At 37.7% G+C, this 17,288-nt stretch overlaps 9 protein-coding genes across 9 annotated transcripts; 6 read left to right on the forward strand and 3 right to left on the reverse strand.

Moving 5' to 3' along the window:
• Positions 1–232: 232 nt before the first annotated feature.
• ISM1 (isoleucine--tRNA ligase) lies at positions 233–3,226 on the forward strand (the record flags this gene model as incomplete). The annotated part of the gene is made up of 1 exon (XM_043193026.1): positions 233–3,226. The coding sequence occupies one exon, from the start codon at positions 233–235 to the stop codon at positions 3,224–3,226; it is 2,994 nt and encodes a 997-aa protein (XP_043051414.1).
• Positions 3,227–4,125: 899 nt separating this feature from the next.
• KQ657_002255 (uncharacterized protein) lies at positions 4,126–4,425 on the reverse strand (the record flags this gene model as incomplete). Its single annotated transcript, XM_043193027.1, has 1 exon — positions 4,126–4,425. One exon carries the CDS (start codon positions 4,423–4,425, stop codon positions 4,126–4,128), a length of 300 nt encoding a protein of 99 aa, XP_043051415.1.
• Positions 4,426–5,126: 701 nt separating this feature from the next.
• KQ657_002256 (aldo/keto reductase) lies at positions 5,127–6,143 on the forward strand (the record flags this gene model as incomplete). Its single annotated transcript, XM_043193028.1, has 1 exon — positions 5,127–6,143. One exon carries the CDS (start codon positions 5,127–5,129, stop codon positions 6,141–6,143), a length of 1,017 nt encoding a protein of 338 aa, XP_043051416.1.
• A 502-nt stretch (positions 6,144–6,645) lies between these two features.
• On the forward strand, positions 6,646–8,238 carry MDJ1 (Mdj1p; the record flags this gene model as incomplete). Its single annotated transcript, XM_043193029.1, has 2 exons — positions 6,646–6,658; positions 6,908–8,238. 2 exons carry the CDS (start codon positions 6,646–6,648, stop codon positions 8,236–8,238), a joined length of 1,344 nt encoding a protein of 447 aa, XP_043051417.1.
• A 243-nt stretch (positions 8,239–8,481) lies between these two features.
• KQ657_002258 (uncharacterized protein) lies at positions 8,482–10,518 on the forward strand (the record flags this gene model as incomplete). Its single annotated transcript, XM_043193030.1, has 1 exon — positions 8,482–10,518. One exon carries the CDS (start codon positions 8,482–8,484, stop codon positions 10,516–10,518), a length of 2,037 nt encoding a protein of 678 aa, XP_043051418.1.
• A 74-nt stretch (positions 10,519–10,592) lies between these two features.
• Positions 10,593–12,869, reverse strand: KQ657_002259 (nucleoporin; the record flags this gene model as incomplete). Its single annotated transcript, XM_043193031.1, has 1 exon — positions 10,593–12,869. One exon carries the CDS (start codon positions 12,867–12,869, stop codon positions 10,593–10,595), a length of 2,277 nt encoding a protein of 758 aa, XP_043051419.1.
• Positions 12,870–13,625: 756 nt separating this feature from the next.
• RPS25B (40S ribosomal protein eS25) lies at positions 13,626–13,943 on the forward strand (the record flags this gene model as incomplete). Its single annotated transcript, XM_043193032.1, has 1 exon — positions 13,626–13,943. The coding sequence occupies one exon, from the start codon at positions 13,626–13,628 to the stop codon at positions 13,941–13,943; it is 318 nt and encodes a 105-aa protein (XP_043051420.1).
• A 352-nt stretch (positions 13,944–14,295) lies between these two features.
• KQ657_002261 (ubiquinone-binding protein) lies at positions 14,296–14,721 on the forward strand (the record flags this gene model as incomplete). Its single annotated transcript, XM_043193033.1, has 1 exon — positions 14,296–14,721. The coding sequence occupies one exon, from the start codon at positions 14,296–14,298 to the stop codon at positions 14,719–14,721; it is 426 nt and encodes a 141-aa protein (XP_043051421.1).
• Positions 14,722–14,928: 207 nt separating this feature from the next.
• Positions 14,929–17,082, reverse strand: KQ657_002262 (uncharacterized protein; the record flags this gene model as incomplete). The annotated part of the gene is made up of 1 exon (XM_043193034.1): positions 14,929–17,082. One exon carries the CDS (start codon positions 17,080–17,082, stop codon positions 14,929–14,931), a length of 2,154 nt encoding a protein of 717 aa, XP_043051422.1.
• Positions 17,083–17,288: the final 206 nt, after the last annotated feature.

Below are 17,288 nucleotides of genomic sequence, written 5' to 3' on the forward strand. Positions count from 1 at the left end.
GTCGCGTTTATGCTATTCATGACGTTTTTCTGTACAGTGTTTATTTATTTATCATCCATATTTATTTTGTTATTTACTACCAGAAGTATCTTTGGAAATGATCTGTAGAGTATATCTTTGATGTTGGGGGCTCTTGTTTTATGCAGTTCGCGAGTAAAGTTGAAAAATTTAAGATTGATTGAAAGCTTTAAATTAGACCTGTAGCATTTTAACATTTGCTCTTATTGACGTCATGCTTCGACTTTCAAGGACGTTGGCAACGTCTTGCAGAGCATTTTATGCGCAAAAGAAGATTCTGTACTCGTCAACATTGCATCTTCCAAAGACCTCATTTGGGCCCAAAATTCCTACTGGAGAAGAAGCTAAATCACTCATAAAGAAGTCAAGTGAAGAGGTGTACCAATGGCAGATGGAGCATAAGAAAGACTGCGCGGAGTTTATCCTCCACGATGGACCCCCCTATGCCAATGGAGACCTTCATCTTGGCCATGCGTTGAATAAGATCCTTAAAGATATCATCAATAGATTTGAGTTGATCCATGAGAATAAAAGAGTGTTGTATCGAACAGGTTGGGATTGTCATGGACTCCCCATTGAGATGAAGGTTATACAGGCCACAGATCCCAAAAAGGTTAGTCTGCTTACGCCAGCTGAAATTCGAAGTAAATGTAGAGAGTGGGCTTCACTGATGATTGAGAAACAACGACATCAGTTTGGAGAGTTTGCTATAATGTCAGACATGTCTGATCCTTACGTCACCATGGATCATAAATATGAAATCAAACAATTGTTAGTGTTCCGAAAATTGGTGGAAAATGGGTTACTTTCACGACAATTGAAGCCAGTATGGTGGGGTTGTGAAACTCAAACAGCTCTTGCAGAAGCTGAATTGGAATATAATAATGAACATAGATCTGTGGCTATTCATGTTCAATTTCCCTTATCACAGCTGAGCAACCAACAGTTACAATCCATTGTCGATGCTTCTAATTCTAACATTCAAGTGACAAACCCACACTTGTTGATCTGGACATCTACACCTTGGACAATTCCTGCTAACAAAGCTGTTTGTGTACATTCCAACTTGACATATACCCTTGTCCATAATCCTGAGACTAATATTCAACTTTTAGTGGCTCAAAACCTTGTGGACGACATTTGTAAGTACAATGAACAATTAGTTGTCTTGCCAGTGTCAATTCCTGGTGAAAAATTGTTATCTCTAACATATTTCAACCCAGCTAGGGGCACGAATGATACTGAAGTATTCCCGGTCTTACATGGTGATCATGTATCCGATTCAGCCGGTTCCGGTTTAGTTCATACTGCTCCTGCTCATGGTGGAGAAGATTTCTTAATTGGAATAAGACATGTATTGCCTATTTCCAGCTCAGTGGATCATAGAGGATGCTTTATAGCTGGTGAGTTGGCTCCTGGATTTCTGTCATTGGCAGGGAAGAAAGTAACTGAATCTGCCACAGTCTGGGATACAATTAAAGTACTTGATGAAAATAACATGATCTTCCACATAAATAAGAAATTTATGCATTCGTACCCTTATGATTGGAGATCTAACAAACCTGTTATACAGAGAGCTACACCGCAATGGTTTGTGAATGTGGAAAAGATAAAAGAGACAGCAATTGAAGCACTTAACAATGTTTCCTTCATACCCGAATCTGGCAAGAATAGACTTCCTTCGTTTGTTAGGAATAGAAACGAATGGTGTATTTCTAGACAAAGAACTTGGGGGGTACCATTGCCAATTGTATATAGTAAGGAGACGGGTGAACCCTTAGAAGGATTAGAGGTGATGGACCATATAATAAAGAAGATTGACGAATATGGAACAGATGAATGGTTTGTTCAAGAGGATAATATTTCAAGATGGTTGCCAAATGAATACAATGGTGAAGACTTTATCAAATGTAAAGATACCATGGACGTTTGGTTTGATTCAGGGACATCTTGGACTACACTAGGTGACAATTTGGACTCCTTAGCAGCCTCTGAAAAGCCATTGGCCGATATTTACCTTGAAGGTTCAGACCAACATAGAGGTTGGTTCCAATCATCACTTTTAAACAAGGTTATATCTTCAGGCTCACATGGTGAAGGTTTCAAACCTGTTGCTCCATTCAAAAAGATTATAACCCATGGGTTTACCTTGGACAAGATGAATGTAAAGATGTCTAAGTCTAAGGGTAATACTATTACTCCTAGCCATGCCATTACTGGCGGGGGGAAACCATTTTTACCTTCTTTGGGAACAGATGGTTTGAGGCTATGGGCTGCGTCCTCATTGTATACTTCTGATGTCAGTGTATCACCAGAAATTTTAAGCAGAGTGTTTGAAAATGTTAAGAAATTAAGAGTTACCTTCAAGTTTCTTTTAGGTAACTTGAATGGTTTTGATCCCGCTCAACATGGTGTGTTATATGACAAGTTGAATCCCTTAGACAAATGGTCTCTTGCTAGGTTGTACAAGCTTCAACAAGATTGCATTGAATTCTACAAGGACCATAACTTTCAAAAGGTTGTTAGAGCCATCAATACCCATATAAGCACAGATTTGAGTGCTACATACTTTGACATTTCCAAAGATTGCTTATACACGGATTTTGAGGATTCTCATAGAAGAAGATGTATTCAAACTGTCTTGGAAACAATTTTAAAGACTTACATAGGCATACTAGCTCCCATACAACCTATTTTAACCCAAGAGGTATGGACCAGTTACAAAGAGGAAATATGCGCTGGAAAGATTCCTGAATCTCCATTCATGGTTACTCAATGGGAAGAGACATTCAAGTTACCTAAGTTCTATGAAAATGAAGCAATTCAAAATGATTTCAATCAGATATGGAAGATTAGGGATGTCATCAACAAAAACTTGGAGTCCTTAAGATTGCAGGGCTCATTCAAGAATAAGTTAGAAACTCAAGTAAATTTAGTCATTGAAGATGAGACGATTATGAATGAACTTCAACCTCATGCTTCTTTTCTTGATGATCATTTTTTGGTGTCTAAAGTGAATGTTAACTTAGATTCAGTTACTAAAGAAGGACTAAAGTATTTCAATGAAACAGAAGTTTGCTTAGATGGTGGACGTTCGTTGAAGGTTCAAATCTTCCCATCAGATGACTCCAAATGCCCCAGATGTTGGAAGTTTGTATCCCCCGTACCCGAAACTTTATGTCCCAAATGTGACTCTGTGGTAAACTGACTGATACCTGAAACAACTTGTATATAAATTAGAGTATCTTGTAACATAATGGATTTAGTTATCGTAACATTTTGGCTGCGAAGTAATGGACCTGGCCCAAATAGGAAAGTGTCTCATTTGTTGCAAGACGACATTTCTCGGCCAATGATAAGCACCAAAGCAGCATCAAGTAATAGAACAATCATATGTGTTAACTTATTAAGTTTCACTTAACTGAAGTTTACCAAATAGATAACCTAATTGCTGTAACACATACCTTCAATGAAAGAGTATAAATATAGCAAGTTTCTCACTCAGCTTGAAGCTATATTTCTTTCCTTCATCAATACAATCAACTCTTGACTAACACTACTACTACTACAATGGCTGCTCAATCTAATGTTAACGTCTCCGCTGCTTCCAAGAAGCAAAAGGATGAAAACAAGGACAACATCTTCAAGTTTGGTGGTGGTGTCATCTACACTTTCTGTACTATTGCTTGAATAAAATGGTACCAGCTGCAAAAGGTTTGATATCTTTTGCCTTTTTAGGTCTTAACTCCGAATTTTTTGTCCTTACCTTCTTTCGTCTGGCCGGGCTCACTTGCAAGGAGCCCTATTATGGCTATAACTAGTTTTATATATTGAATTTACTCTAATAAAAAGGATCCATTAAAAACTAGATAAAAATCGTAGTTTTAAAAGTATTGCTCTGGCTATGGTTCATATGGTTGCTCCAAGTACTTGACGCTTTCCTCAGACTATTTAAAAGTAGTGGACTCAAAAATGTCCTCGACTCTCTTGACAGAACTTAAACCAACAACTGGAGCACACCGTTTGGCAATGGACCAAGCAGTCGCAATTGTAGCCATACTAACACCATAGTTCTTTGATAATTCCTCAACTCTGTTGATGATGGTCTCATTGAATACCTGCAAGATCGTCAAAGTACGAATCAACATTTTCTCTATCCGATCCACCTGCATTATATGGACTGGTGAACTTATGTCTAGCAATCGGAGACCAAGGAATAAGTCCTACTTCACCAAAAATATTGTCTTTACAGAATGGAATCACTTCCCTTTCTTCTTCACGGTACAACAAGTTATAGTGGTTTTGCATCGAAATAAACTTGTGCCAGCCATTCCCTTCAGCAATTGCTTGCAATTGAGCAAACTCGACAGCTCTCATGATCTCTTCCTTTGGAGTAGAATGATCCATTCTATGGATTTGAAGAACATCAATGTAAGTACCTTAACGTCTAAACGTTCAACAGACTTGTATATGGCATCCATAACGTGTTTTCTGGATAAAACTTCTTTGTTAGCAAGAGTCCACTGTTACTAGCAAGCTGTTGTTAGTAGTGTTTTGGAGTGAAGCTTATGTTGTTTAAGTTTCTAATGCTGTTAATCCTACAACTACATCTCAAATCACAGACTAATGTCTGATCTTGAATACCTAATCCAGTAAGAAGAACTCCTTCTGAACCAGCCGTTATCCTATTGATACTTGTAGAATTACTAAATAATGTCGATTATTCAGTTCTTATATTATCATGGCTAAGTCAGTTCATGTTGCGGATTTTGCAGTGTCTAAAGAAAGCCTTATTTCCGTCCCCCACAATTGCCCAAAATGCGTGCTCGCATGGGATGAGTCAAGCCCCACTAATTTCCGGAGTATTCGTTTCCTAATGCAATTGATCGGAGTTAGTGGTTTCAGTTTGAAGAATATATCCACTATGCGAGCATCAAACCACCCACAGAGCTCAATTGATTTTGTAACTTCTCCAGCAATTAGTAATCAGTCATTCCAGGACGGTGTTAGAGCCAAAGGTAAGGGAAGTGCAGTTTGCCACAAATGCTATATAAGGAGTAATAACAGCGCAATGAGAATAAATCGCAGAAACTAATTAGTCAAGCAACATGGAGTACAAAAAGTTAGGAAATTCGGGATTATACATTGCTCCAATTCTTGTAGGATGTATGAGTTATGGGAAAAAGTCATGGGCTGATTGGGTGATGGAAGATGAAGATCAAATTATGGAAATACTAAAGAAATGCTACGATCTGGGATTGAGAACTTTTGATACGGCCAATGTATATTCCTTTGGATATTCCGAAGTTTTATTGGGTAAGTTCATTAAGAAGTTCGACATTCCCAGAGAAAACATTGTGATTTTATCAAAGGTCTACTTCAATGTTGAAGCTACTATTTCTGATAGAGCACAAGCTAAAGTAGTCTGGCCCTTCAAGAATAGAGAAGGTCTTTCGAGAAAGCATATTTTGGATGCCATCAACAAATCAGTGGAAAGATTGGGTACCTATGTTGATGTTTACCAAATCCATAGATTGGATGAGGGAACCCCCAAGGAGGAGATCATGAGAGCGTTGAATGATGTGGTGAACCAAGGGTTAGCAAGATATATAGGAGCTTCATCTATGAGAGCCGTAGACTTTGCTCAATTGCAAGCAATTGCTGATAAGAATGGCTGGCACAAGTTTATTTCGATGCAAAACCACTATAACTTGTTGTACCGTGAAGAAGAAAGGGAAATGATTCCATTCTGTAAAGACAATATTTTTGGTGAAGTAGGACTTATTCCTTGGTCTCCGATTGCTAGAGGTAAATTGGCTAGACCTTTAGGAACTGTTTCTGCCAGAGAAAAAAGTGATATTGGGTTTAAGAGTAAGTACTTGAAAGATGTCCAAGAAGATAGTGAAGTTATTATAAATAGGGTCGAAGAGTTATCTAAGAAACATGGTGTTAGTATGGCTTCCATTGCAACTGCTTGGACCATTGCCAAAGGGTGTGCTCCAATCGTTGGATTGAGTTCTGTCGATAGGGTTGATGATATTTTAGTCTCGCTAACTGTGAAGTTATCAGAAGACGATATAAAGTATTTGGAAGAACCTTATACACCCAGACCAGTTGACTATTGAGTGTAATGACATTATATAAAGTTTAAAGTCTGCAAATGTTTCGTACTTATTCAAACAGTATTGGTATAATTTGTGCGCAAATGCCTTGTTAACATTTCTCTCAATATTTGTTCTGAACAATCAATAGAACGAAAACCTAAGGGAAACAATACAGCTAGGTAACCAAAGTTATTCCACCGCTTCATCATGAGATTTTCACTCTTGATCTTTCTAATCGCTTTAACTTAAGAGAACCAGGGTAATGGTTGCGAAATGTAAAAAAAGGGTCACTTTGAACTTATATTAAATAACATATAGGAAGTTTCCTCAAGTTATATCGATCTATATAAACCCAATTGCAATTCAAGACAATTGTACTTTTGTACAGTTGAATATTGCTAATACTGGATAAGACGACTCCCTAGGTAGTTCTGACCACATTATTAGTCCAAGACTTACATAAGCAAATCACAATATCACGTGACTAGAAGATACTAGAACATAAAATTTTCAGATACGAGTCATGATCCAAAATGGTATTTTAAAGGGTGTTAGCCTTAAGCTTTTCATAAGCATAGAATAACATTTTCCAACAACCTGTGCCATTAGTAAGACAATAAGGAGTGAAAAAAACATTCAAGATAAGAGTATGGTTAAAGTTGTCTTGGTAAGTTCAGCAAAGCAATCGATCTTAAGAGGATCCAGAAGTTGCACATTTAAAAGTAGACATTCAATAAGTTCAATTAGACGTCCAAGTAGACGTTGCTTTCATGTATCAACACGAGCTTTAATTAATTTCGATCCATATCTGACATTGGGAGTGGATAAGGGAGCTTCACAAAAAGATATCAAGAAGGCATATTATGATTTGGTAAAGAAGTACCATCCTGATGTGAACAAAGAGAAAGATACAGAGAAAAAATTCCATAAGATCCAAGAAAGTTATGAATTGTTGAGTGATAAGGAAAAGAGAGCCCAGTATGATCAATTTGGAGCCAACGGATTTGATGAACATGGAAATACTAATCCTTTTGCAGGTGGTAATCCATTTGGTCAAGGTAACCCATTTGGAGGAAATCCATTTGGAGGTGCAGCTGGTGGAGGAAATCCATTTGGAGGGTTTGGGTTTGAAGATTTATTTAGAGATGCCTTTAGAGGAGCTGGTGAACAAGGTAGACAAGGATCATATTCACGTGGAGGAGCACCTTTTATGGAACATGTAGGTGATGATGTTGAAGTGTTCAAAACGATTTCATTCAAAGATGCTATTTTCGGTACTAAAGTTAAGGTCAATTATAAAGCCATTGATAGTTGTAATACTTGTGAGGGAACTGGGTTAAAGACTGGGAAGAAGAAATCTACTTGTCCTACATGTCATGGTACTGGTATGCAATCACATCTGGTTGGAGGCTTCCATATGGCTTCTACCTGTAATTCATGTGGAGGTTCAGGGGTTACTGTGAAAGCTGGTGATGAATGTGGATCATGTCATGGTAAAGGTGTGGAAGAGACTACAAAGACCGCAGAAATCGATTTACCACCAGGTATTGGTGAAGGTACCAGATTAAGAGTACCAGGGAAAGGTGATGCACCAATGTTTGTCACCAAGGATCAATTCAATCGTATTAAGAATGGTGATTTGATTATTCGCGTAAGGGTTGAGAAAGATCCAAACTTTACACGTCAAAATAACAACATTACTTATAATCATGAAATATTGATGACCACTGCTGCTCTTGGAGGAGAAATCATTGTCCCCACTATTGATGGTGAAAAGATTAGATTGAAGGTAAGACCTGGTGTTCAAAACGGTAGAGTTTTAACGGTTCCAAATAAAGGTGTACCTATCAATCGTAATGTGAATAATAGAGGTGATATGGATATTGTATTGAATGTTAAGACCCTTGTTCCTGAAACACCCATTCAAACAGCCTTATTGGAAGCATTAGCTGAATCTTACAATGATACCGAAGCTAAAAGAACAGATGAATCTACTTTAAAGAATGACTCTGAAAATGTCGATCAATCCATTGACGAAAGTGAATTACATCCTTCAAGATTAAAGAAGATCAGTCATCTTTTAGGCAAGTTTTTCAACAAGGAGGAAAAGAAATGATGACGTTAAGAAGGATCACACCCCAGTAGTCAGGTGATCTTATTTGGCTAAACTCATCTCCGGATTTAAAACCCGTCTATTCCGACCTTGTACTATAGTTCTGTAAATAGAAGCGTAAGTTACACTAACGCGAAACAATAAAACGAGGTAAATATAGAAGTAGGAGCAGTATTAATATTATAGATATAGATGACATTAGAATATAGATAGAAACCTTAGACGCTCCAATCTCATACACCAGCAATGATATCAGTTACTAAAGTCCCGTTACCGGGGAATGCATTGAAGGTGATTGATATTCCAACTATAGAGAAGCCGAAGCCCCAACATGATGATGTCTATGATACTAGTGATCTTGGGGATTTTATCGATGACGAGGATGCTGATGACACTGGTGTTGAATCCCTCATTGATGGTAATAATCTTTCTACTGAAACAGAACATACAGATATAGATACACAATCACTTAATATCAATAATAACAAGACGATCGATAATACTGGCCATCTTGAAAATTTAAATGTTACTGATCACAATATTACTCGTCATATTGAAAATTTAAGTATTACTCCTCGCAATATTAATGGCCATATTGAAAATTATCACAATACCTCAGACCAAGATAGTGACAACGAAGATGTATCAGAGGTTGTATTTGGTGCAGATAATGTACCCTATTTGACGCTTAATGACGCCAAAATAAACCATTCTGGAGACGTGGCCGGTTCTGGTATCACCAATCGGGCGACCGCAAATATACAGGCATCACAGACGAGGTCATCAAACCAATTATCAACAAAACCAGTATCACCATTGGATAGTTTCTTTCCCCAACAGCCAATGACGTTGGATGCTGCCGAGTTCACTCCAGACCACCTTAACTCCGAGTATCTCCAAATTGAAGAGGAAGGAAGACAACGACGGAAATTACTTCTGAGTTTTAAGGAGATCAACTTTACTATACCCAATGTATCGAACGCGTTCGGATTTAAGAAGAAAAAGTCCAAGACTGTCAATTTAAACCATGAGGATAACACTCGATCGGTTTCAGATTCAGTAGTTGGATTATACGCCCAAAACAACAACAACAACAATAATAATGATAATAGTGTAGGGCAGCAAAGACTGATATCACTTTCCAATCCTAAAGATCAACAACAACATGACATGCCTGGAATTAATTCTGAAAGGTGGCTGAAGTATTTATCCTATACAAGACCAACATGGCTTCCTCCCAAACCACTTAATGACAAACACAAACATCAAGCAGATGCAGATGCATTGATTGCACTGGCTATTTATAAGGATAGGGAGTTGGAACGAAAGCGATTGGCTAAGATCAACAAGTTAGCTAAACTTCAAAAGACAGAAGCAAGAAGATGGGATTATGCACTTGAGTTATCTAAAAAGAATAAAAATTCCCAAGAATACGTTAGAAAACATAATATTTTATGGCATGGTGGTATACCAATACAGAATAAGTTTAGAGAGAACATTTGGTATACGCAGATTGGCAATGAACTCAATCTAAATAACCAGATAATTGATGATCTTTTCTTTGGAGTTTTTGATAGTATAGTTGAAGGATGTCAAGATCAAACCAATGAATTGATTGAATCAGAATTAAGGAAATGTCCTGTTCAATTACAATCAATTTCTCGTGATAATTTATTAAAAGTGGTTGTAAGTTTTCTTGATTATTTGAGGAAACTAGGAGTCCCCAGTGATAAACCAGTGATTGAATTTTATTATAATGGATTGGTTCATTTGACTGCGACATTTTTACATTTCTACAAAGAGGATTGTCATAAAGTGTTCATCAGCTTATGTAATCTCTACCAACGTCAATTGCCCAGTCTACTTATTCAATATTCCATTACAAAAGATGAGAGTATGAAATTATTTATTGAGAATTCCTTAAATGAATATATGGTGAACAAGTTGGTCAAATTATTGGAATCCAAATACAATAATCAACTTTATCATCATTTTGTCCATGTTAATATTAATTATATTAATGATATACTTTTATCCACAATGTTGGGGTTCATGCAACATATGTTTCCAATGAATTTGCTGGTTCAAATTATGGATTTATATATCTATGAAGGTGATACTCTATTGATGTTTGCATTATTGACGGTTTTCAAGCTTAACGGTGCGAAATTCTTTGGTTCAAGTCAAGAAATAATTAATGCCTTATCTAGAGAATGCGAAGTTGGTTATGACTTTGAATTCATAGAATCACTTAGAGATAACTATGTCAGTCGACAAAGTTAAGATTACAGAACAAAAATCAAATAAAGCACATCTTGTAACAATATTATATAAATATATATAAACTTTCTTTCTTTCTATTCTTGTTGTAATGAATCTAAAAACTCCTTCCCATCAGCAGGTGTTTTAACCCTAATAACATATGTTTCCAACTCTTTAGTTTGAGGATTGATAACAGGTACTTTAACCATTGAGCCATTACCAACGGTATCGTACTTCATCTTCTTATCCACAAATGTATTCAAAAGAATTCGTTGGCCTCCATCAGTTCTAATCAATACTCTAGATTTACCGGATTCATTATGTTTCAAGACTTTCAAATCTCCTAATCCAATCGTCTTATAAGGTTCTTCTGAATTATCCTTTTGAAAGAGCATCAACTTAGATCTCTTGGTATATTTAACAGTTTCATTTTCTTCACCAGTTGTGGCAGCAACCTCATCCGTTAACTTCACCACAGGTTCAAACTTGGCAGTGGATTCAGCTTCTTCAACTACTGCTTCGGTATCTTTCTTAGAATCAGTTGCACCAGTGGTTGCTGATGATGATCCACTTCCAAAAGAAAACCCAAATCCAGACTTATTTTCTCCACCAAATAATGAACCCTGTGTACCATTGGACCCTCCAAAGTTGAACTTGGGAGCTCCAAATCCAGATCCGGATCCAAACTCCGAAGTTGATGGGGTTCCAAACAGGAATGCTGGTTTAGCTTCTTCAGTGGCAGGCTTGGAATTGAATTGGAAAGTTGGCTGGGTATTTTCAGTCGAGGATGAATTGAATGCAAATGGTTTAGCCCCACCAAATGAAAATGCAGGCTTAGGTTCTTCTGGAGTGGCATTATTATTATTATTATTATTATTATTATTATTATTATTGGTGGTGGTGGTTGTGGTGGTAGTGTTACTGGTAAACGAGAATGCAGGTTTGGCATCATTAGGCTTGCTACCTCCAAAGGAAAATGTCGGCTTATCATTATTTGGTGTAGAATTAAAAGTCTTTGGTACTGCTTCTGAAGCATCCAGAACCTTTGGCTTATCCAGTGCACTGAAATTAAAGGCTGGTTTATCAGAAGTTGAACCGAACCCACCAGTTGTTGATGATGATCCAAAGGAGAATGCAGGCTTATCAGCAGGCTTATTTTCCTTTTGACCAAAAGAAAATGCTGGCTTTTCATTAGTAACAGGCTTATCATCATTCTTTTGGCCAAAGGAAGATGTTTGCTTTGTTTCTGAGTTCACAGTAGAAGTGGCACCCTGGCCAAATGAAAAGGTAGGTTTAGCTTGCTCTTCTGTTTTCTTAGTATCAGTAGGCTTAAGTTTGAAAACACTGTCTTTGATAGTCTTATTAAATGTAAATGTGGGACCTTTAATTTCCACTTCTGATTCCAGATCTGAGTCTGAATCGTCCTTCTTCTTTTCGGGTTTAGGACCAAAAGAAAATGGTGAATTCTTTATGGTAGGTTTAGAGTTGAGTACGAATTGAGGCCCTTGGATTTTGATTTCATCATCCAGAGATTCATCACTGGAAGAAACTTCAACCACATCGGGCTTGGTTTCTGGTGCGGAGACAGAAGCAGGAGCCGAAACAGTAGCTGTAGCAGGAGTTGAAGCTGAAGTGGATGGAGTTGAAGCTTCGGGCTGGCTCAGAGGTTTGCCAAAAGAAAATAAACTAGGACTGTTAGCAGGCTTAGGAGCTGATTGAGGTGCAAATCCAGTCGAGATTCCTGAGAATGGATTGGGTTTAGACTCAGAAGATGCAAAGGTAAAGGATGGGGCAGTTGTACCAGTAGAAATACCAGTAAAGGCATTAAGTTTAGGTGCGGCTGGTAACAGACTCACAGAAGTTGGTACAGCAGCAGTAGCAGCAGTAGTAGTATTAATACTACCCATGGAGTTGGATCCTGTTTGAGACTCGGGAATAGTTATAGAAGTGAATAACAGCTTGGGTGCACCACCATTAGTAGTGATGTTCCCATTTGTAGAAGGCTTTATGCTATTGTAATAATCAATATACTTCTGACATACTGGAACTAAATTGATCAATTGGTTTGAATCAACAGATGTTTGATATTGGAGTACCGATTCAAGAAATCGTTTATTCAATGCTGTAATCTTTGAATTGATATCAACACTAGAAGGTCCCGCCACTGATCCGACACCGGAATTGGACCCCAATGAAGATACGAATGTAGAAGGAGCTGAAGGTGCGTGTCTAGATTTACCTGGTTTGGCAATTCTTCTTTTAGCCATTATATTGGCCGATGCCTTTTGAAACAGCTGACCATTCTCGTAATCTTCATCAGAATCGTCACCACGATCCTTTGTGATTTGTGATTCAGCTTGTCTCTTGGCCATAGTAGGTATTGGAGCGCCAGTGAAAGTTCGGTAATTGATGGATGGATGACGGTGTGTTTGTTTGCTTGTTATGTTGGAGTTAGTCTCAACTTCAAAACAACTTTGAGAAATAGGGTAACATGACCTAGAAAAAAACGTGACAGACAGATTATTACTTTGTAAAACGTCACGGTTTTTTTCCTATATTACCCGCACATAGATAATGATTCTCACGTGACACATATGTTCTATTTCATTGAAGTAGGTGCTTTGTCTAACTAAGCGACATATACTGGGAGCGCCTCCTTTAAGTAAAAATGTCGTCAATAGGAAAATTTTTCAGACGATACTCAATGGCCTGGGAGATTCTGGTGGTTCCCACTTTTAAAACATAGAGAATCTTTTCAGTGTGTTCTTTTCTTAGTAAGTTTTAAGAATCATTAAGCAAGTATGTTAACTCTAACACCATAAAAGAAGTTATAGCAGTACGGGTATAAGATTTTAACGATGCATAGTCCTCATTAATCAAACTAAATGAATCGATGAACATTAAATTATTGATTAATTGAAGGACGTTTGAATGAATTAAATCCAATCGCTTCATCCTGAATAATATATTATTACACCAAATATGACTAGAAAGTCAGTCCAATATAACTCCAATTAACAAACTTCCATCATTCATATCTATTTCCTCATCCTTGATATCTTAGAACTTGTGCTCTATTTTCCTTCATTCTATATCAAACATTAACAACAGTTACTAACAATTATAGCATGGCTCCAAAGATTCAACAAACTAAGGCCGCCAAGGCCGCTGCTGCTTTGGCCGGTGGTAAGAAGGGTAAGAAGAAGTGGAACAAGGGTAAGGTTAAGGATAAGGCCCAACACGTTGTCATCTTGGACCAAGACAAGTACGACAGAATTTTGAAGGAGGTCCCAACCTACAAGTACGTTTCAGTCTCTGTTTTGGTTGACAGATTGAAGATTGGTGGTTCCGTTGCCAGAGTTGCCTTGAAGCACTTGGAAAAGGAAGGTATCATCACCCCTATCTCCAAGCACTCCAAGCAAGCTATTTACACTCGTGCCGAATAAATGTACTGGTGCTTATAGGGTATATATAATGTAATTTAACCGAACTATGAAAATGGTGTAGACTATAATCAGCCTAGGGGAATCTTAAAGCCTTTAGTCTACAAGTTTAGTCACGTGACAAATATGTGATTGTGTTCCCCGTGCAAATACTCATACGAGATTTAATAGGTTGTGTCTTGGTAGTAAGTTTAGACATAAAAGACAAATAGCTGGGATTGCTTCCACTGGCTGTATATAGTAATATTCTATTGTCATGCTTGCAATTCAAACCAGACTATGTAGACGAACACTCTTCACATCGACTACTCAAGTGCATAACATCACACGAACAGTTCCTGTCACTCGACACACGATGTACTCTGTGGTATCACAGATTGACCAATATCATAACTTTGTTCCATATTGTGAAAAGTCATGGGTCTCAGCACGAGATGAAAATGGTATGCCAATCCTGGCAGGTCTTCAAGTAGGATTTGAGCTGTACAATGAAAAGTTTGATTGTGTTATAGAATGTGAAAAAGATGAAAAGGTTGTGTCTAAAGTAACTCAACAAAGTAACCATTTATTTGAGACATTATATACGGAATGGATATTCAAAGACACTCCAAAGTTTGGAGGTAAGAAGAATAATGCCAATTGTCAAGTGACGTTACAACTACAGTTTAAGTTTCACAATCCTATATACAATCAAGTGTCTAAAGTGTTTGGTGATAAAGTTAGTTCTATTATGATTAAAGCATTTGAACAAAGAGCACTTCAACTAACAAAAGTTAACTAGACATCATCTAATAGAGTTGTGTATAAGAGTATCATATAGAATTAATAGAGTTGAGTATATAGTAGCATATAGAGTTGCGTATAGAGTAGAGTTACGTATAGAGTTACGTATGGAGTTACGTATGGAGTTACGTATCGATAGTTATCTTATCTTGTACATAGTATATCAATTTATATTACAACCCAAAGTAACCTAAACAAAAAAATCTCATGAAAACATGGTAACCCCCCTAGGAATCAATCCATGACTCCCAACAATATATTCCTTCAAATGATGATTTGGTACCTTACATAATGTACTACTATCACCAATGATCATCTGCGAAATGATTTTCCGACGGCCCTCTTTATCTTTAACCAGAGGATCTTCAATACCAGCCTCATGCTTCCACCGTATATAACTGTATGAACACGTGGAAATTGACGTGGGCTTTAATAATGGTTTGTTTAACCATGAGTCATCAAATAAAAGTGGTTTAATACACCGAAGACACTTTTTGAAATGCTTATCTTCTGATACTGGATAAATGTCAGGTGACCACTTGGTGAATGTACCAGTAGCAGTGATGGGTGCACCAAGAAACTGTTTCAAAATTGGTGGTGGATTAACACTAATAATTTGATCTTCTTCGTCATCTTCCTCATTCTCAGATACTTTAACATCTGTAGATTCACGTTGACAAATTAATTCTTCATCATCGCCAACTTCAATAACAGCATCGTCATCTTCATCATCTTCATCATCTTCATCATCTTCGTCATATTCATCATATTCATCATCACTTTCAACAATACTATCCTGCACTCCAATTATTCTACTTGATTGCACTATAGTATGGGTAGAGGGAATTAAAGCGGCAGTTGTTGGAGCAGTTGGAGCACTTGCTGGAGATACTGTGATAACAACTGGTCTCTGGGAGACTCTATTTCTTGAGGGCGATGATGGCCGACCAGGTGCTGGTGACGAACTAGATGGACTGGATGCAAGCGTAGTCATGGCCAACCGAGTACTAAGAGCGGAATTGTAATTGTTTAAAGAAGATGAAGAACTCACTCTTGGAACTGCCAAAGAGTCCAATGAAGATGTAGATCCAACAAGACTAGTCTGAGAGCTTGTACGACGTTTCCAGATCTTCAACTTACTCACTGAACGAGAAATGGATGATGCTGACTTATTTGACTTATGATTAGCCATTATGTCTAATTCGTTATCATTTGCAGCAGAGTCATAATCATATTCATCAGCCAGAATTTGGTTTCTTGAACTTGGTCTTCCTTCATAATACGATGATATATTTTCTTCATCTTCATGGTCAGTATACCACACGGCATCTGATTCAGTGGCTCTACGAGGACGACCAAGACGAGAGTTGATGGTAGAACTATGGTGAGTCGATTCGCTAGTTGTGTTGCGTCGTTGATCAACTCTTCTTCTGGGGACTGTTCTGTATTTGGGGATTTCTCTTGAACTCAAATCAAGTGATAAATCTTTACCCACATTTAAAGCACAGTTCCAATCAACCAAATCTGGAACATCATACCATTGAAGTAATATCTGCTCGTTTTCTATCCGTAGTCTGAGCACATGACGTCTCTTACTATAATCGGAAGCCAACCCGATCTTGCAATGTTGAAGGGAATAAGTTCTGACCAATTTGAAGGTATCACGGAAACTTGAACCGGGCCGAATCAAAGAATGAACAAATTCATGGAACCGACGATCAAAGTTTGAAGTTAAACAACTCTCATACGTCTTTTTAAATGATTCTTTGTAGGAATTGAATGTTGATGCTGATGCTGATGCTGATGTGGAAGTTGATGATGATGCCGTTGATGAAGATTTGTTGAAAATTGAGCTGGTGTTACGCGAGGGAATCGGCGATGGAAGATAACGGAAGGAACCAGAACGGGTATTAATGGCGTTCAACTTGAATTGAACAAGATAACTCTCCAATGATGAAGGAACATGATAAATATTTAGTTGTGTAGAGTTCAACTCCACTATCACTGTTTTCCAAGATCTCGAGGGGGAAGGATCATAAGGAGATAGCCATTCTTGTTTGCGATTGACCAAATCAAACTTGTAGACGGAAGGAGAGTATTCTGGGGGGACATGATCTAGAACTGGATGATCATCATGAATGGGGAATCGAGGACATCCTCCAGGAGGAAGCAGGGAATAATCAGGAGGGTGAACTGGAGAAGGTTCTAAAAGATGAAGCACGGAATCAGGTGCTGTTTGAGGGTAATAATTGTGTTCTGGAGAAGGTGAGGGAGTTCTTGAAGGAGATGCATTGATATTACCATTACTAAACACCGAAGATCCAGAATCCAGAGATACTTCTCTATTAAGCATCGTCATATTAATGCATAAACTGACTAATGCTGTATCTATGTTGGTGATATCTTTCGCTAATAAAAATCGGTATATATATTTGGATCAACCTTAATCCGATGAGATAAATATCGGATCGAGCAAGCCGTATACCGAACTTGTAGCCGTGGATTTATAAAGATAAAACTATGACCAAAAATCTAGCCGTTAAATCCGACACGATATAAAGATTA

The sequence above is a fragment of the Scheffersomyces spartinae genome (assembly GCF_019049425.1).
Source record: "Scheffersomyces spartinae strain ARV_011 chromosome Unknown scaffold_2, whole genome shotgun sequence".
Lineage (NCBI taxonomy): Eukaryota > Fungi > Ascomycota > Pichiomycetes > Serinales > Debaryomycetaceae > Lizanozyma > Lizanozyma spartinae.